The 20,437-nt window shown below is 38.9% G+C and overlaps 1 protein-coding gene across 12 annotated transcripts in view; it reads left to right on the top strand.

Annotated features, from left to right (window-relative positions):
- SMG7 (SMG7 nonsense mediated mRNA decay factor) overlaps positions 1 to 20,437 on the top strand; it is a 90,350-nt gene that overhangs the window by 64,888 nt on the left and 5,025 nt on the right. For 4 of the 12 annotated variants that reach the window (XM_049634104.1, XM_049634109.1, XM_049634103.1 and 1 more), the window contains 14 exons: positions 415 to 486; positions 1,292 to 1,442; positions 1,825 to 1,960; positions 6,230 to 6,392; positions 7,089 to 7,245; positions 8,316 to 8,386; positions 9,465 to 9,525; positions 12,190 to 12,309; positions 13,155 to 13,443; positions 15,391 to 15,535; positions 16,020 to 16,399; positions 17,099 to 17,470; positions 18,237 to 18,386; positions 20,330 to 20,410. In XM_049634104.1, the coding sequence (XP_049490061.1) occupies positions 415 to 486; positions 1,292 to 1,442; positions 1,825 to 1,960; positions 6,230 to 6,392; positions 7,089 to 7,245; positions 8,316 to 8,386; positions 9,465 to 9,525; positions 12,190 to 12,309; positions 13,155 to 13,443; positions 15,391 to 15,535; positions 16,020 to 16,399; positions 17,099 to 17,470; positions 18,237 to 18,386; positions 20,330 to 20,410 (2,348 nt within the window). Of the gene's footprint in view, positions 1 to 414; positions 487 to 1,291; positions 1,443 to 1,824; positions 1,961 to 6,229; positions 6,393 to 7,088; positions 7,246 to 8,315; positions 8,387 to 9,464; positions 9,526 to 12,189; positions 12,310 to 13,154; positions 13,582 to 15,390; positions 15,536 to 16,019; positions 16,400 to 17,098; positions 17,471 to 18,236; positions 18,387 to 20,329; positions 20,411 to 20,437 lie in introns of all 12 variants that reach the window. The other 8 variants (XM_049634110.1, XM_049634107.1, XM_049634102.1 and 5 more) reach the window with 5 other exon arrangements.

Here is a 20,437-nt window from a genome sequence, read left to right as displayed (position 1 = left end):
TATTGAAGAAATACATAATTTTCAGATCATATTGTATAGTGTTTTTTGTTTTGTTTTGTTTTTAAGTGCCATATAACTCACCCCTTCTTGGTGGGCCGGCTCCAGGTCACCAGCATAGTCCATAGGGGGAGCTGGTGATGCATGACACTGGAGGACCTGAAAATGGGGGCTAGGTAAGCTTTACAATTGGTTCCATGCTGAATGTCCCAAATAGGGAAGGCCAGATGGACACTTCACACATAATCCTATAGTTAATTTGTTTTAAAGTATTTTCTGTCTTTAATTATCTTAAATTAATTTTAATGTGTTTATTATCTTTAGAATTGAAATCTGTAGTTGTTTTGAAATAGTACCCTACTAGTTTTTTTATTCATTGTTTGTTTTTAAACTAAAGTTTCTATTTCCTCTTCTCAGCTCGATACAGAAACCAGACCAGCCAGGCAGAGTCCTACTATAGGCATGCAGCTCAGCTTGTCCCCTCTAATGGTGAGTGGGCCTCTCACAGCAAGTCGTGGTTGACTAGGATACTTGATTCTCTATAGCAGTATGGAAAATAAGGCTCATCTTCAAGTTTTTGAAAGCAAAAGATTTTGGAGTTTTGGAGATTTGGTATTGATTGACTTGGAGTTTGGGTCATATTTTTTCATTGTATATTCTATATAAGCAGAAGTGAATTTTTTAAATAAAACTGTTGTTGTCAGTAAACCAGTATAAAAAGAATATCCCCTAATGTGATCTAAAATTGTTTCAATAACTCTGGCTTCCTTAATTATCTCTTAATACCACCATTTCCTTACTAGAAAAATTTTTATTTATCTAAGAGATAGTGCTTATGTCTTTTGATGGCCTCAGAATCAACATTAGCAGTGATTCTTGTTTGGTGAAATACATCATTCTTGTTAAGCCAAATTGAAATACTTTTAGATTCTGAAAGGAGCTCCTTTCGAGCAGGGGTGGCAGTTGGGCACACTGTTCATTTTGTCTCTGGCTGCTTTCCCACAACGGTGGCAGACGTGGTAGTTGTGATGGAGTCTCCTAGGCCCACGTGAAGTCTTACCTATGCTTCTAGTGCTCTCTACCCCAATGACGTGCTTTTTAACCTGTACATGCTATGTTCTGTTGTGGGAGTGTGCTGTTTTGAATTATGCCCATTTGTAATGAGTTACTCATGAGATTTACTTTATAAAATACTCCCCATTATTAATTTAAAGGTTTGAAAACTGATCACCTGTATTCTGATAGCAAGACTGTGCATCTTGGGTTACTTTAGCATCTTAACTTTCTCCTCTAGGTCAGCCTTACAATCAGTTGGCTATCTTAGCTTCTTCCAAAGGAGACCATCTGACCACAATTTTCTACTACTGCAGAAGCATCGCTGTGAAGTTCCCGTTCCCAGCTGCCTCCACTAATCTACAAAAAGCACTTTCTAAAGCACTGGAAAGGTAGGGCTGACTTTTCCAAGAGGACTTTGTGTAACCTGGTAGTCTTCACCTGTCAACCTGATAGCGTACAAGAACTGATAGTTACCTGTGCTTCTCTTCCATTTGCCTAATTTCTCAACATGTAGATAATGTTTTAATAGTTTTGCATGTAGTCATTGCTGAATTTCAAGCAGTCAGCCTCTGATTTGTTCTCAGTAGAGGAGTACAGGCTGCTGAATTCTCACAACTCCTCTGAGTGTGTTGCAGATAAAAAGTTACATGCAGAATCTTCTCCTTGTGTATCAGGTGCTCAAATAATGTGTTTTTGCAGACTGAAACCTCTTTTAAGAGGTGTTAGCCATTTTGCTGCTTAAGATTCATGGAAATTTTTCTTCCATTTCAGCCGGGATGAGGTGAAAACCAAATGGAGTGTTTCTGACTTCATCAAGGCCTTTATTAAATTCCACGGTCATGTGTACCTGAGTAAGAGCTTGGAAAAGTTGAGCCCACTTCGAGAGAAATTGGAAGAACAGTTTAAGGTTAGATTTCAAAAATAGAGAATTTTTTTGTCTTGTCTAAATCAGGAAGCATAAGATATTGGTGAAGTTGACTCCTAGTTTTTATGTCATTACTTAGCTGTGAACTCTTGGTTAAAAGTAAATTTGAAGCATATGGAGTTTTTGCATACAGCATCCCCTCAATTTAAACAGAGATACCATCTATAAAGAAATATAGCAGTGGTGTTTTCACTAAGTAGCTACTGTTTGGCAAAAAGTTACCAAAGTGGGGAGAAAAAACCAACTCCTCCTTCTTCTCAGATCAAGCACCTTTCTTTCTCAGTTTTGAAAGTACTACTTTTTGATGGTTTTTCTATTCTTAGATATAATTCTGGTACCTACTTTATAATATTTCCATTTTGCAACCCGGGCTCATTATTCTCATTGTGCTTTGATCCATCAGGATTTGTGGTAGTTTGAAGGAAAGGAATGAGAATTTCATTCTTTTATTAATTTGTGTAAGGAAATAAATTAACCTTTGTTATATTTATATATATGAAAATGATCTTTTATTAGAATATTGAATTAGCAGTATTAATTCTGTCTTTAATTCATGTATTCAACAAATATTTGACTGCCTGTTAATGTCAGTCACTGTTTTAGTCACTAGGATCAACAGTGAACAAGACCGTCTTAAAGAACATTTTATATTTCTTGGTTGCTTCTGGGTATCTAAGCACTTGGGATGTTGTCTATAACTGCCTTACAGTTTTGTAAGTAGTATAAAAGTAACATGTTCCAGAGATTGTAAAACTTAGTTAAGAGACATAAATTAGCCAAGTGTAGTCAATGTGAAGTAGTTTTACAGATAATCATTTTGCAGTTAACACTTTTTATGTACAAGAGATTGTACTAAATAACTATAATAGAAATAGTTTGTTTTTGAATAATCTTTTAGAGTCTCCTGCTGCTTTCTGCTTCTTTTAGGGGCCTATTTCAACTTTTAGCCCATGATTTACAGAATCAAGTACAAGCAAGGAACAACTAATTTTTATGCCCTAACTAAGCTATTCTGCCTGTACAGAACAAACAAGTCTGAATAGTTTCATTATAAGTGGTCAGATATATATGAAGGATTATTTTAAAATCACTTTCTTTGTCTTTTCTGAGGTCAGAACTAAAATCATTAATCCTAAAAAGATATCTATAGGGGGTTGCTAAGGATTCTCTCTTTTGAGAGCTTAAAAGTCAGGTTGACAGTTGTCTTCCTTGGATGGTTTAGGTACAGTTCTGTAAACTAGCAGGGGATTGGATCCAACGACCTGTTGAGATTGCTCCTGGCTCTGTTTCTGTGAAATAGGGATTGGGGGGAACCTACCTTAATTAGGTCCTCTCTATATGGAAGTTACTCTGGTCTAGAGTCTAGTCAGTTTTGCATTTGATTCAAGTTCAAACATTAATATTGAAATATATATTTCCATATATAAAGTTTGGGGGGTTATGTGGACAATTCCTAAAAGATGCTTTGAAGTATCATTCCAACACTCTAAAGTTAAACATAGTATGAGGCAGATCTATTTTTAACTTTACTCATTACTGAAATACCAGAAGAACATTGTTGGAGTGAAATTCTAGCACAGTTGAGTAAGTATTCAAAAGTGTTTCTAAAGCATATGTAGATAATTAGTGTCATCTACATGTAAACTTCAGCATATCTAACTAGTAATCTTTAGCTACTAAGCAGAAATGTTTACCAAATTGAGGTGTATTAAAAGATTTAAGGCCTGTGATTTAGGAAATGAGATGTAAGCCTTTTTATATATGTTAAATACATGCTGTTTTTTTCATGGTACTGAGTTCAGTAAACTCCACAACTGCTGTTGAAGGTGCCTTTGAGTAACAGTGTGTCCGTTCCAATCTGATTTTGTTCCTGGTGAGACCCTCTGCTTCCTACAATACAATCTAAATTTTATGAAAATATAACTACATAATTACACTTTTACTTCTAAAGATGTGAATTATTCCTTCACCAAGTACTTACTGAGTACCTACTGTGAACTATATACTTCTCTAGGCTTTTAGAGGTGGAGGGGAGAGCAAGACACAGTCTGTGCCTTTGTGAAATTTTACATTCTCATTTGCTGGTACTTAGGATGGACTCACATGCATTAATTCTTCTGTGCATACACTAGAAAATCCTTTAAAGGGCTGTGATTGTCTTCTATAGGACATTGCTGCCTAAAATAAAATGCCAGTGGATTAATAGATACGTTGTTCTGTTTTACTCATAAGAAAAAATGCTTTTTGAAAAATACAAATTAATATTCTCATTCTTTTGCCAATATTATATGTTTATATAAATGGTCAGTTTATCTAAAAGGTTAGATATAGAGACTGAAGGAGAAGTTTTATGGGAGAATTCAGAAGAAGAGATAGGATTTGGGGACATTTTAAAGAAAGGAAAAATGCTTGATGCCTTTGAAAAAGGAATGAGCATTCTCCATGTATATACTGGCATGGTAGGTGGCAAGGAAGCTGAGAGAGTAGCTGAAGTGGAATTGAATGGTATTTTCCTGCCGTGATAATGGGAGAGATCTTGCTAATAGGATCCTAAAACTTACTCTGGATGTTTCAGGTTCTTTATGTAAATAGAATAAAAACTCAGAAGTTGCTGGACAAAGGCAGTTCTAAATTTCTGAGATGGTAGGATCTCTTGTCACTGCTTGTAGAATCGTAAGTAAGATTGTCTGTTTCCCACTATAAGGCTAGTGACAAGTGAGAGGGAGGGAGGTTGGCTGTAGCTAAAGTGTAAGGTGAAGCCAGGATATCATCCCTTGTAGCTGTCAGCTTTGTTAGGAACTTGTGTTTGAAAAATATTTTCTATGGGAGTAATCTAAAATTACTGCAGATATTAAGGTAGAAGGGTGAGGCCACTGGCTGAGAGCATGTCGTGAATTCTTCTTGTAATAACCTGGTTTAGCAGGTTGCTATAAACACTAGTTACTAAGGTAAAGGAATTTGATGATGAAGATCATACATGTACTTTTCTAATAGGGAAACATGTCAGTGTTATAATTTGTAGAAGGGCCTGTACCACATTATTAATTGTTTTAGTATATCATTTACCCTGTGTTCCAATATTGTTGCTCTGTACCTCATTTATAAATAAGTGTCTTTAAATGTGTCAAGCCTTTGAAAGAGTAAATTTTATGACAAATTTTGGAAGTCATACTTTGTGTACCAAAAGTTCAAAAACATTGTTTAGTCTTCTGGTTTGAAATTTTTCTTTTTTACTGGGTACATCTACTTTCTAGTCATTGATTCTAATTTAATATTTTACTATATGTGCATCTCATATAAAACCACTTCTAATGGACTAAGATGTATACTTTTACTGACTGATGCCCAAAACTTTTTTTTGCATCATATTAAAAAATACACGGTTTCTCGGGGGGGAAAAAAAAAAAGTATCGTGAAAAACAGCTGAAAGAACTCTGTGGTGTTGGGGCTCATTCCTTTCAAGAATTCCTTTCAAGGCAAAGAGTCAGCATGAGAGAGATCAGACCACATCGGACTTGATTAAAATCCTACAATTAAGAGCTGATTCAAAGGGGCACATGCACCCAATATTTACAGCAGAGTTATCAATAATAGCCAAATTATGGAAAGAACCCAAATGTCCATTGACTGATGAATGGATAAAGAAGATATGTGTGTGTGTGTGTGTGTGTGTGTGTGTGTGTGTGTGTACACGCACACAATGGAATATTACTCAGTGATCAAAAAGAGTGAAATCTTGCTGTTTGCAACAACATGGATGGAACTAGAGTATATTACGCTAGGCGAAATAAATTAGAGAAAGACAAATATCACATGATTTCACTCCTATGTGGAATGTAAGAAACACAACAGATGAACCTAGAGGAATAGAAGGAAAAATAAGATAAAAACAGGGAGGCACACCATAAGAGACAAATACAGAGAACAAACTGAGGGTTGCTGGAGGGGAGGTGGGTGGGGGGATGGGCTAAATGGGTGGTGGGCATTAAGGAGGGCATTTGCTGGGATATGAGCACTGGGTGTTATATGTAAGTAATGAATCAATCACTAGGTTCTACTCCTGAAACCAGTAACTACACTGTATGTTAACTAACTGAATTTAAATGAATGAATGAATGAGTGAATGAAGTCATTGACTCATCTGTGACTCTGTTACCCATCTGGTTCTAAATGCAGACTGCCAGTTTAGTTCTTGTGTTGAAGGTGGCTCCTATTCTCGATAATCTGCGGTATTTCTGTCTTACTTTACAGAGGCTGCTGTTCCAAAAAGCTTTCAACTCTCAGCAGTTAGTTCACGTCACTGTCATCAACCTGTTTCAACTTCATCACCTTCGTGACTTTAGCAATGAAACAGAGCAGCATAGTTATAGCCAAGATGAGCAGCTGTGTTGGACACAGTTGCTGGCCCTCTTTAGTGAGTATTAAATTTTTAATTTTAATTCAAATAATTTAATTTTCTGTGCAGTCTTCTTTGGAAAGCATAATCGTAGGCATTTTCATCGTCAGAGTGTTAGCGACAACAAAAATGCCTCCTATATAGGCCTAAACCCTAAGTTCTGTCCTTTTATCTTCTGATACCCTCCCCTCATCAAATATACCTGTAACATTTTTTTAAAGATTTCATTTTTAAGTAATCTCTACACCTAACATGGGGCTCGAACTCACAACCCTGAGATCAAAAGCTGTACACTCCCCCGACTGAGCCAGCCAGACACCCCTGTAACAGTTTTTAACCTGGGGGATAAAAGCCTTTTTAGTAAAAAGCTGTGATGGGGCCCCTGGGTGGTTCAGTCGGTTAAACCACCAACTTCAGCTCAGGTCATGATCTCACGGTTTGTGGGTTCGAGCCCCATGTCAGGCTCTGTGCTCATGGCTCAGAGCCTGGAGCCTGCTTCCAATTCTGTGTCTCCCTCTCTGCCCCTCCCCTGCTCCTGCTCTGTCTCTCTCTCTCTCAAAAATAAATGTTAAAAACAAAACAAAACAAAACAAAACTGTGAAGTATTCAAGCATTAAGGGGGATACAGCAGAAGTCTTACAATGCTAGTTTAATTTGGACTGGTACATTGTTTCAAATATCTTATGTTTTCTGAATACATTTTTTTTCTTTAAGTGTCTTTTCTTGGCATCCTGTGCAAGTGTCCTCTCCAGAACAAGTCTCAGGAGGAGTCCTACAATGCCTATCCCCTTCCTGCAGTCAAGGTCTCCATGGACTGGCTGAGACTCAGACCCAGGGTCTTTCAGGAGGCAGTGGTAGATGAAAGACAGTAGTAAGTGTCTTAGAATTTCATGTTAGTTTGTGTGCTTTGTTTATTTGATATTCATGGATATGTAGAAACAGCCTCTAAAACACATCTGAACAATGGAAGACTTTGTGTTTTCCACCCACTCTCTGGAAATTGAACTGAAGACCTCTTTGTATGTTTTTCATTTATTTGTTTGAATTTCTTGTGTGAGGCAAAATCTTAAGGATTTCTGACTCCCTGTGTGTCCCCCCCCCTTTCCTGGCTGCAATCATGGGGAAAAAGCATTTTTCACATTTCAAAATGAAATTGAAGTAAAAACCAGTTTGTTTCTTACCCATTACAGTATGCTCCAATTTTCTGTTGAGAAGTTGAAGTGATTTTTTACTTTTTCCATTATTTCCTATACATAAGCTGTTTGGTACTGCCTTACAGTAACACTGCGTTTGAGTTACATTTGCTTGTTTTGAGCATAGAGGATTGGGAGTTATTTTGGCTCTCACCGTTTTCTCTCTAATCTCTACTCAGAAGAATTCTGATGGTTCTTAGGAGATTTTGATTTTATGGTAACAAATGAAAACTTTCAGTTTACCTTGGTATTTTAACAATGTGTGGACTTTCTCACATGATAAAGAAAAAGGTGTAGTCATTACTTTGAACAAAGGATGTGATTTGACTATGGTGTACCCCAACCCTGTCACAGATTAAGAGCTAGCAGTGGATTGCACAACTGATAATGTGTGTGACAGCTCTATCAAAACATAATATGTTGTTTCTCTGGTCAGTGTGTTCCCAGTAAGTACCAATTATCAGTGTTTAAAACTGACAAACGATTTTCACTAATTGTTAAATTAGGAGTCTGGGAAATGGCCTGCAGTAGTAGGTGTCTATTGTGCAAATATGACCCTTCTGGTGTATCTTTTACCTAGACAGACATCTTTGAAAATAGGTTTTAGGAAATCATACAGCATTGAAAATGCTGAAGCGAGAGGGGAAAGTACATAAAGTTTAGGCCCTATAGATAACATTGTCCTGGCTTGTTAGTGTTCTAGTATCTCCATTTTAGACAAAGTCTGAATTGTCTTTTTAATTTACAGCATTTGGCCCTGGCTAATTTCTCTTCTAAATAGTTTCCATCCCCATGAAGAGGATCTTTCAAGTACTAATGGTAAGGGCTAACTTAACTTGATGTTGTTAACATCGTTCCCCATCACTGATAGTAGGCTTAAGGCGAGAGAAAAACATGGTTTTGTTTTCGTTTGACTTTAAGTTCAGTAACTCAGAAGGGACTTTCAATGCTGCAGTTATCATGAATAAGTGGATAGAAGTAGAGGTAATGTTCTTCCAGTTCTTTCAGCAGCATATGCTCCTGTTTGAATAGGAGTCCAGAGAGAACAATACCTTTAAATTCTTTCCGGCTTCTTCCCTCCCTCCTCATTTTTACTATTTTTTTTTTTTTAAGAGAATTAATTTGAACAGCGTTACTCTGTTAAAGTAATACCTGCTTATTATAGGACATCTGGGACATACAAACATTAAGTACATAAGTCACTCATGGTTCTCTCTTATAAAGATACGTTGTATTGTTCATATTATAGTGTATTTTCTTGGGACCTTTTTCTTAAGTGTACATATACATACCTGCCTGTGACTGATATCAGATACAGCTTTGTGCCTGCTTTTTAAAGTTAATGTTATATTGTTAGCATTTCCCTTTGCCATTTAAACATTTGAAGTGTGATTTTTTTTTTTACTGGCCGCATAATATTCCATCCTGTGGATATGCCATAATGTATTTAATCAGTGTCCATTTGCTGTACAATTTTCCACATTGTAAATAATTCTGCACTGAACAATCTGTAGTTAACTCCTTTCGGATGATTTTACTTCCATCAAATCAGTGCTTCTCAGGCAATTTGCAAATGAATCACCTGGGGTCTTGTTAAAATGCAGTTATGATTCAGTAGGTTTGGGACAATGCCTAAGATTCTGCATTTCTTGCAAGCTCCTGGATGATGTCGGTGTTGTTTTTCAATACTTTGAGTAACAAGGAGATAATCCAAACAGTGGGATTACCAATGTGGGGCTATGAATTTTTAAGGCTGCCAGGGAAAAAATAGTCGATTGTATCCATCCCCCTCGGCACTGAGTAGTAGATAAGTATTAGGGGACAATGTCTAGTGCGCAGACGTAACCTGTTTTTAAATTAAAATGTTTTACAAATCTTGATTTCTACCCCTCTGTAGCTACACCACTTCCAGAGGAGTTTGAGTTACAAGGATTCTTGGCTTTGAGACCTTCTTTCAGGTGGGTGGCAGCTGAAGGAGCTTTATTTTATTATCAGTGGTTATAGTATTAAAATTAGGAATCAGGCTTGGGTGTAGAAGAACCTTTGATCTATCCCAGCTTTGTCTTATTTTCTTAACAACTAAAAGCGAAAGTGTTTTTAATATGAAGTAGATTTGTGTATGTCATGCCTTTAATTGCTCTGTAATGCCAATACTGAGTGCTTTTACAGACTTGGGGGGAAGGAAAGGAAAAGAAGAAAATTGCTTCTCCCAAGTGGTGTTTATTCACTGGATTTTTTTATACTTTGTTGAAATTAGAGGGGAAATCTCAAAAATGGGAACCAAATGCAAACCAAAGGATATTGCTTGACATTTTTCATATCATTAATAATGACAAAGCAATTTGTTTTTCTAGTCATTTTTGTCTCTTCTTAGAGGAAGAACTTCTTACTCCTTTTCACGTTGAACTCTTTGGTCTGTGTCCTTGATCCTATCTCTTCCTGCCTCCCCACCTGTTACCCTCTCTCTGCGTTGTAGTTCAGTATCTTTTTATTTATTTAACAGCTGGTTACTTCCTTTTGGCCTGCTAACATTCAGGTGTACCCTGTTCTTTTTAAAAAGGAAAATTGACAACCCTTTCTTCCTATGATGTTGCTCTATCTTTCTCTTCGTCATCAAACTTTTTTTTTTTTAATGTTTATTTTTTATTCTTGAGAGCACGAGCAGGGGCAAGACAGAAAGATAAGGAGAGAGGGAGAATTCCAAGTAGGCCCTGCACTGTCAGTGCACAGTCCAACACAGGGCTCAAACCCACAAACCATGAGATCATGACCTGAGCCAAAATCAAGACTCGGTCACTTAACCAACTGAGCCACTCAGGCACCCCCATCATCAAACTTCTTAAAAGCATAGTGTGAGAACTTTATTGACCCCACTTCACTCCCAGTCATTTCTCAGCCTCATTCAACTTAAACTGTCAGTGTGTTTCTGGTTACCAAACTCCATTGACTTCTTTATAATTTTCATCCTGTGTAATTTTCTCTAGCATTGAGTTTATTAATCCCACTCCTATATGAAGCCTCCTTTTTTCTTAGCTGTTTTTCTTAGTTCAGTCCCTTGTACCACATCACTCAGAATATTATCCTCCAGGGTTCTTCCCTGCCCTTTCCTTCCCATTTTCTATATTCTCCCTGGTGATCAAATCCATCCTTTCGTCTGAAGCATTCATCTCTTGGATAGTAACTAAGCCCAAAAGTTTCAGTGTCTGACTTTTTTTCTGACTCATAGTTTAACAATCTGATCTCCCTGTGCATTTCAAACTTTAACATGACCCAAAATGAGCTTCTATTTTCCTATTAGGTCAGCAAAAAAATAATCCTTCTATATTTATCTGTGTGCCATTATCCACCTACATGAACTCTAAAAAAATACCCTTATTTCCATTAATCTTTCTCACCAAGTCTTTGTAATTTTGTGTCTAAAATGCCTTTTAGACCCACCTCCTCCCATTTATTTCCCTATATAGTTCAGGCTTTTATCACCATTAACCTGCAGTATAAAAAGCTTCCTAATCAACCTCCCTACTTAGTTTCCCTCTCCTGTAGCTCATTTCTGCCCTGCTTTCACGATTATATTTTTAAAAATACAGACCTGTTGAAGTCCCATTAATAACGCAAAGACTTCAGTTCGCTCATCCCCAATTGTTCCAATATCTTTTTTAGCTTCATGTCCAAGTGCTTAGTTTGTCAGTGGTATTTTCTGCCACCTGCCCCCTAATCCTTAACGTAGTATACGTTGGCTAGGTCCTTTTCTTGAGTAACTTTGTTTTTATTCCTCTGAGACATTGTTCATGCCATGCCTAGAGCAGCCCCATTTCCTCTTCTGCCCTTCTCTTACTAGCCTGTAAACACTTAACACACCTGCCAAGGTCCAGCTCAGGTAATAACTTAATCTGTGAAGTCTTTTCAGAGCTTAGCAGAAGGAACTAGCCTTCCTGTTAACTATGCTTATTTGCGTAGTTTTTCTTACAGTACTTATCAGATTGATTTATAATTATTTCTTCCTTAGGGAGATACTGTTTCTCTATCTCATTTATCTTTGTGTCTTCAGCATCTATCCTGCAGCCTGGCAATTCTTAGATACTTAAAAATAATACTGAGTTTAATGAGGAAAAATCTGAAAATCCTTATTTTTTTCAGGTTGATTTACCTTTCTAATGTCAATGAGCTTTTTGCTGTATATATTTTTTGATATAAATACATTTTTGTGATTTAGGGCCACCTAATGTAGATAGATTAATACTGTTTATTAGAAGAGGCATACTCGGAGATTAGCATTACAGTGGTCATTTCAAGCAAATTATATAGAATGCAAGGTAAGTGTTGATGAAAACTTTTGTTCTTACAGTAAAAGTATCTTTTTAAATAAAAGTTGTGACTTATTTTAGCTCAATTAGAAAGTAAAATCTGAGTAAAAATATGCAAATGCATATTGTCTTTTTTGTTTTGCTTCACTGTATTTAAAATCTTCAGCAACATACATTCAAAATGCAGTCGATTGAATTTAGTAGCTAGCCTGTGTGGAAAAATCTGAAACCATTGCATTTAAATTAGGTAAACGTGGTTGCCTGGGAAATACCTTTAGAAGTTTAATTTTGTGTAATTTGTGCTTATCTCGATTTTAGGAACTTGGATTTCTCCAAAGGCCACCAGGGTATTACAGGAGACAAAGAAGGTCAGCAACGACAAATACGACAGCAGCGCTTGATCTCTATAGGCAAATGGATTGCTGATAATCAGCCAAGGTATTTCTTATCAGATACACTTACACACCCCACATGTGTTTTAGGCTCTGGTATGATGCTCTTGATTATAAACTCGTAAGTCAGGATGCTGGTAACACATCATCAAATTATGACCCTGGTGATCATAAGTATATTCTATTTAATCTCTGTGCTCCCCATTACACTGCCTAGTGTAGAGAAATAAGCATTGTCTCCCTTGTTAATCATGAACTTCTGCTCTCATTTGTAAATATCTGTGTAAATCTAACAAAATTGTATGTTCACAGGGATGGTGATTTGTGTTGACAGGGTCGTGGCGGTCCATTTCAGTCAGGATAGACTAGAGTCAGATAGGTTTCTAGTTTTGCCACTCCCCGAGGTGTGTGTCTTTAGGATCTCCCCAGGTGATTCTAACCTTTCCAAAGTCAGTAACTATTTCAGATTAATTTTTATATGCAGGCTCCTGTCCTGCTACTGTAAGCACTTAACTGGTTGCATGCTTGAATGAATTTAATCCCTCTGAGCTCTAGTTTTCACACCTATAAAACAGGAATTACAGATCACTACTTCAAGGGTCTGGTCTAGGGCCTTGTACTTAAGACATGCTCAGTAAATATAGCTGTCATTACTAGAAAGCATTAAAGGGGCGTGGGAATGTGTGGTGATGCTAAGGGATAATGAGGATTGGAGTTTTTCTGTAACTGCTTTTTATGCTATATAAAAATATTACACTGTAATATCTTGCTGTCTCTAAGTCTTTAGGGCTGGGAATGTACTTACTTGACTGTTGGGTCCATGCACAGTCCCATTGTTATTGTTTTTTAAGTTTATGGTTTTCATATGTGGATTTATTTTTACTTTTTTAGGCTGATTCAGTGTGAAAATGAGGTAGGGAAATTGTTGTTTATCACAGAAATTCCTGAGTTAATACTGGAAGACCCCAGTGAAGCCAAAGAGAACCTCATTCTGCAAGAAACATCCATGATAGAGTCACTGGCTGCGGATGGGAACCCAGGACTGAAATCAGTGCTGTCCACGGGCCGTAATCTAAGCAACAACTGTGACACAGGAGAGAAACCAATGGTCACCTTCAAAGAGAACATTAAGCCGCGCGAAGTGAACAGAGACCAAGGAAGAAGTTTTCCTCCCAAAGAGGTGAGAAGGGACTATAGCAAAGGAATAACTGTAACTAAGAATGATGGAAAGAAGGACAACAACAAGAGGAAAACAGAAACCAAGAAATGCACCTTAGAAAAGTTACAGGAAACAGGAAAGCAGAATGTGGCAGTGCAGGTAAGCTGTATTTGAACTATAATGCAGGTAGAGGAAGGCTCACACAAAAGGCAAGATTTTTCATTTTGTTCCTAAAGCTTGAGAGTTGGCTCTTCTGGAAGCTTGAATGCGGCACAGTAAGGTCATGTAAAGAGCTGTGGTAGGTGGCTACTCCATCAACCTGTAGAAATTGTAATGTGAGTGAAAAAATCTCAACCTGTCTTGACATTTCTGTCAATCCTTTCAGTTAGGTAGTTTGGAATGACCAGAGCTGTCAGTTCCGCAAAGAATTCTGTTTGCTTTAGAAGGTGTAACTGCCATTTGTTAGGGTTCTATTGGGAAATGTAGGGTCTTGTACAGAGCCAGTAAGTAGGACCAAGAGTATATTAAGGCTTATAGGGTTTTTTTTCAGATTCACTAAAAAAGATAAAATATATTCTTGGAAAAAGATGAGACTTTTTCTTGACATTGATACCTGTCCCAGCCGGTGGCATTGTATCACTTCAGTGTTATCCTGGCTCATGGGAGTTTGTAAAGCAAGAGTTTAAGTCTCTTGCTGGGAAAAGGTAAACAGTACTCAGTTATTTGTGACTTTTTCTTAAACCTTTCCAAAGAGGAGATAGAGATGATTTCATATAAACAAAAATGATCTTTGTTCTGTGCTGGTTTCATTGATACCGTTCACATCTGAACAAATACCTAAATAGCCATGTGATTTGTTAGCATATTTTGGCAAATGTATTTGTTTGCAGTAGGCACGAGGAACATTACATTATTGAAGGCTGCTTGCAGATATAAACAGTGCCTTCAGCCTGTTTCATCTACAGAGTTTTTTTGAGAAGGAGAGAAATAAGCACATAATAGTTGCATTTTAAGATTAATAGAGAAACAGAGAAAAACAGGGCAGAAATTGAGAAAAGGCATGGGGAGAGGGAGGTGCTGGGGAAAGACCGAGAATAAGCCAGATGAACTGTAGAAAGCTGGAGGACCAGTGTTTGAGGGGTGAGTCTAGTATGTCCTGCCTGCTCTGCCTCCGTTCTCTGCAGCTGCCTCCCAGCAAGGGCCAGTCTGAGCATTTCCTTTCTGGTCTCTCATCCCTCTTAAATCTGCCTCCAGACGAAAGAAAGCTTGACAGGAGTCAGTGTATCACCTCTCTGTACCTCATCCTAAGTTCTCTGTAAATGTACCTGTTTTCCTTCATTTTATTCAATTTGAGCAATGCATGTGACATCTTACTCTCTGTAGCTCATTGTGTAGGATGTTGGGCCCTGTTCTTACTGCTGACAGTATCCTTATTCTAAAGGGGTGGTAGCATTGGGGGTGGACGGTGGATGCCTGACTGGTATGCTTGAGGCTGCCCAGATGAAATTAAACTGAGGGCCAAAGTGTCTCTCCTGTGAGTTACTCATCATTATTAATTCATTATCCGTTTGTTGTCTAATGAATTGGAGTATAAAGGGCCCTGGAGCCCATAATAGGTGGCTTAAGATTATAGGCAAGTTTTTTAACCTGTTGGTATCAGATGTCTCATTTGTCAAACAAATGAGCTCTCAGGTCCTTTCTGTATTTAGTATGTTCATGATTTTGTGTAAGCAAAATCATCACACCAATTAAACGAAACCCTTCTATCTTTAATTGACAAATAATTTGTTTTGATTTTTTTCCCCCACTTTTTATTTAGGTATTAAATACCTTCATATGCTTTTTTTTTTCTTTCTTTTTTTTTTTTTTTTGACATAATGGGGTTTTAAATTCTTTCCTAGAGGTGCTTCTTTGTGATACATTTGAGTTTCAGATTATTATAGATGGTTTTGCTTTTGTTGGTCATAGGTGAAATCCCAGACAGAACTAAGAAAGACTCCAGTGTCTGAAGCCAGGAAAACACCTGTAACTCAAACCCCAAGTCAAGCAAGTAACTCCCAGTTCATCCCCATTCATCACCCTGGAGCCTTCCCTCCTCTTCCTAGCCGGCCAGGTAAATACACATTTTCTACTTAATCTCATCTGTATAGGAGTTTCTGCTCCCTCATTGAATAATTTATATTCTGTCAGAGTTACATTACTAAACCATAATGTTAAAAGGTAGAAGGAAGTTCTCTTTTCTCTGATGCTTACTAAGTTCTTTTTGACCTATTTCTCTGTAGTGTATATACAAATGCATGTTTGTTATCATGAAGGAATTCCTATCACTAAACATAGCATTTAAGAAACCACCTTTAGAATGCTCCACTTGATTCAGTGGATAGAAGTAGCAGCCAATACTCTGTATTTAATTCTTGAAATCAAGTTAAAGATTGATGCTTGGTCAGTCTTACTTGATGTCTGATTCCTGCCATTTATAATTTATTAGAAGACCTCTTCTTCTACCCTACCCCACCTTACCCCCAAATGACGTATTTTTGCCTTTCTTTTGCTAAGTGTCTTTAGAACTAAAGCTGCTATGTTCTTCTATTTTGAAGGGTTCCCGCCCCCAACATATGTTATTCCCCCTCCTGTGGCATTTTCTATGGGCTCAGGTTACACCTTCCCAGCTGGTGTTTCTGTCCCAGGAACCTTTCTTCAGCCTACAGCTCACTCTCCAGCAGGAAACCAGGTGCAAGCTGGGAAACAGTCCCACATTCCTTACAGCCAGCAACGGCCCTCTGGACCAGGGCCAATGAACCAGGGACCTCAACAGCCACAGCCACCTTCCCAGCAACCCCTTACATCTTTACCAGCTCAGCCGACAGCACAGTCCACAAGCCAGTTGCAGGTTCAAGCTCTAGCTCAGCAGCAATCCCCCACAAAAGCCGTGCCGGCTTTGGGGAAAAGCCCTCCTCACCACTCTGGGTTCCAGCAGGTGAGTCACAGTTGTGCGTACCGTCCAGCCAAGATCAGGAGGAGGGGAGACTGGAATGGTCCAGTGTTTGGTTAATTAGAAATACCAAACTTACTTTGGTTAATTAGAAATACCAAAATTACCAAAGCTTACTACTTAAGCTTTCCAGATGCTTCTGCTATGGAAGGATTATGGAGAAGAATACACTCTCTCTGCTGTTTAGGGAAGTTCAGATGTTTCCCTTTATCCTTTGTAAAGGATAATAGATCTTAACTACTGTTCTTTGCTGCTGCTGCTGCTGCTGCTGCTGCTGCTGCTGCTTGTCAACTTTGTAGAAAAGAACTTTGTATAAATAATTCTCCTATTTGAAAATAAACTACAGGAGGGAAATAGAATCATAATCTTGACGAGGTGTTAAGAAAGCTATGACACCATTCTTAAATATCATCAACCCCGCAGTACTTGGGCTGGGAAGGGGGAACACACACACATAGCACACACGCTTTCATTTGTTCATTAAACCTCATAAATAATTGAATTGAAAGAGAAGGTGAGTTCAGTGCCCATCATCCGAGAAAGCTCTGCGTATTGAAAAACATAAAGGGTAAAGGAAACTGAGTTTTGTCAGTTAAGTTTCTCAAGTTCATTTTGTGATTTCCTGAGTATTGAATGTAACATTGCATTTTATCCTCATCTTGATGACAAGCATCTCTTTTTTAGTATCAACAGGCAGATGCCTCCAAACAGCTGTGGAATCCCCCTCAGGTTCAAGGCCCATTAGGGAAAATCATGCCTGTGAAACAGCCCTACTACCTTCAGCCCCAAGACCCCATAAAACTGTTTGAGCCTTCATTGCAACCTCCTGTAATGCAGCAGCAGCCTCTAGAGAAAAAAATGAAGCCTTTTCCCATGGAGCCATATAACCATAATCCCTCAGAAGTCAAGGTCCCAGAGTTCTACTGGGATTCTTCCTACAGCATGGCTGATAACAGAGCTGTCATGGCCCAGCAAGCAAGTGTGGACCGCAGAGGCAAACGGTCACCAGGAGTCTTCCGTCCAGAGCAGGATCCTGTGCCCAGGATGCCATTTGAGGTGTGTGTCCTTTCCCATCACCAGACACAGTGGACATAGGTGTGGGGCTGTGTATCTTTTGAATTTCTAAAGCAGATGCTTGTAAAGGCCACTCTCCGATTCGTTAGCGCTGCAGCACGCTGCCCAGCACCTGGTGTGGCTCCTGGTCTCCTCCACACACTGGCACAGTCTGTTGGATTCGGAGGAGCGAGGGGCTCTGTCACCGATGCGGACTGTGGTGGTCTGGCAGAGAAATCATGTGCAGAAATCTTGCACGCGGCATATTGGGGAATTGTGAAACAAAGCTCCTCTCAGTTGGGCTGAATCATCTGAGTTTAAAAATAGGTTTACTGCGTATTTAAACAAATTGCTTTCTGAGAGGAACGAAGTCAGCCAGTTATTTTCGATAGTGGAGCTCTCCTTCCTTTCTCTCTTTATTCACGAGAAATGGGTGTGCATGTGTAACTTTTAAAAAGAGCTGTTTCTCTGTTAGCCCAAGATCACGCTGATCACCCTGCTACGCATTGTTTTCCTCACTGGCCGCGTTAACCTTTGATGTGCTGCTCCTTGTTTGTCAGTGGTTTTTGCTCCTTTCTACCGTCTTGCTCTTTCACTACCACTGTCCTGTGTCACCTTGCTTGTTTCAGAGCTTTTTCTTTGCGTAGTACCGTCTCCCTGGGATTCTTCTGCTTGACTGTACTTACCTCTGTCCCCCTAACTGTGCTGCTACTCCTTTGTGCTTTCGTCATCCCTTACTACATCTCACTGTGATCCTTTCTGTCACTAGGACCCCAAGGGCTCCCCTCTGCTTCCTCCGGACCTGTTAAAGAGTCTGGCTGCCTTGGAGGAAGAGGAAGAGCTGATTTTTTCTAACCCTCCTGATCTTTACCCAGCTCTGCTGGGCCCTCTCGCCTCTCTTCCTGGACGGAGCCTCTTTGTATGTATTTGACGTAATTCTTGCTCTAACCCCAGCTTCTTTCCTGAGATTTTGTAGTCCTTGGAATAGATGGTTTCTTTTTTTCTGGAGCTTTGAGCTTTCTTTCTTTACAGAATTGTACAATTTATTTTCTCACTGCCAAAGCTAACCTTCAAACGGTAGTAGAATATGGCAAAACCTTTCTGACTCCGTGGTTCTAAATCTCCGAGTCCTAGCTTTGTTGTAAGTGTTATTCAGGGCTGGTCATAGGATGTGATGCTGGCAAATTAACTTACTTTGCAGGTGGTACTTCCATCTAAACCCAGCAGTTTCAAGGATCGTTTAATCTTGCTTAGGAGCAGTGAGATTTTTCTTCATATAAATGTTCTAGATTTTTTAGTGACATTATTGAAGAGTATGTAGCTCTTTTCTGTTTGGTTAACTAAGAGCCCTGACTTCAATTCAGAGTGAGATTCATAAACAGAATGAGTAAAAATGAAGACGATTCTATTTAGAAACGGCGTGCCATAAATGAGTAAATACAGAGAGAAATAACTAGGATGACATAAAATAAAGCCTTATGTATTGATTAGTGGTATCTTTTTTGTTTCTTTTTTTTTTTTTTGATTAGTGGTATCTTTTTAAAACAATCCTCTAGCATTTCAAAGGATGGCCTTGTATATGCTCATTGATGTTTACGTTGCATTCTGCGAAGGTGGGGGAGCATGTAAAAAAATTGGGAAGATGTATGCTAGAAAGTTTTTCCCTTTGTCTACTCCATCTTAGCAAAACACAAAAACAATTCAGAGTTCTACTTTTTTGCGATTTCTTTCCCATAAACATGAGGCCAGAAAACGTTCATAAGGTTAAAATGCATTGACTTTAGGATTAGGAGAAATAAAAGCTTCATGTCTCTCGTGATAGAAGCTGCCTGCCATCCCTGGCGCTTGAATTTCGTGAGTGGGCAGAGAGAGCGCCACTCTTCCCCCAAGTGAGAGAAATAAGAGATCCCCTAGAAACTGAAGGAGGAGAGCGCAGTGATGGCACCTAGGGGTTTGTGGGAAACCTAACTGCTAAGCTGTTGGCTCCGTGTGTTTGCCTTTCTTGCTGCTTCTCTGCTCGTGCGGCTTGAAGGCCAGTGGGGGTGCCTCTCGGACAACTCATTAACGGCTCCCTGGTTCCCGCCATGCTCCCCCCCCCCCACCCCCACCATTCACAACGAAACTGGTGGTGGTGCAAGTGGACGTGGAGGGTAGTGTTTTAGAGTTGTTTTCCCCATGTTTACAAAACATATATATAATACTTTCTATATTTAATGTTGTTAATGATACAATGTGTGTGACAGTGCCTTGCATGTGGCAGACATTTAATAAATGCTTTGCTGACCTACCGTTCAAGGACAGAGATTCAGCTTTTTTTTTTTCTCCTGGTAGTTTTGTTAGAGCCAGTACCCGTAAGCTCAACTTCAGCAACTATTTTAACATATACCACAAATAGCTGTTTAGGAACCATGTTGACAAAACCAGTTGTCAAATAGATTTGAAAGCCTTTAAGTCATTAATGTGAGGGTTTTAAAAATTGGGGGAAAAAGACTGCCAGATCAGTTCAGCGTCTTGTTTTGAGAGTATTTTAAATGCACCTCTTAACAAGGGGATTTGGGAAAGTTCCTGCTAGTAAACACTCAGAACTGCCATTTTCCAGCGTCCCTGGTCCCTGCCAGGATCTCTGTGCTAGATTAGAGGTATTGATCCGGGAGGGTTCTGACTCACCTGTGGCAACTGGCATGTAGCTGGTGTCATGGTAGGAATATGTAATTCACATCTTCTGAGCCCGACATTGTACATGACAGGTAAGTACAAGTATGCTTAACTGGTGGTCCTCTACTCTGTGTAGGAACTTAAGATTGATACTAAGGAAATGGAGGCCATAATGTAACTACTTTTTTTCTTTCTGGCACTGTGAAGAAATCCTTGTTGGAGAAGCCCTCGGAGCTCATGTCACACTCATCCTCTTTCTTGTCCCTCACCGGATTCTCTCTCAATCAGGTGGGTCAACAGTGAAGAATCCTGCAT

This window comes from Panthera uncia, chromosome F1 (assembly GCF_023721935.1).
Source record: "Panthera uncia isolate 11264 chromosome F1, Puncia_PCG_1.0, whole genome shotgun sequence".
Lineage (NCBI taxonomy): Eukaryota > Metazoa > Chordata > Mammalia > Carnivora > Felidae > Panthera > Panthera uncia.
Note: the sequence above shows the minus strand (reverse complement) of the source record. Positions and strands in the feature narration are given on the sequence as shown.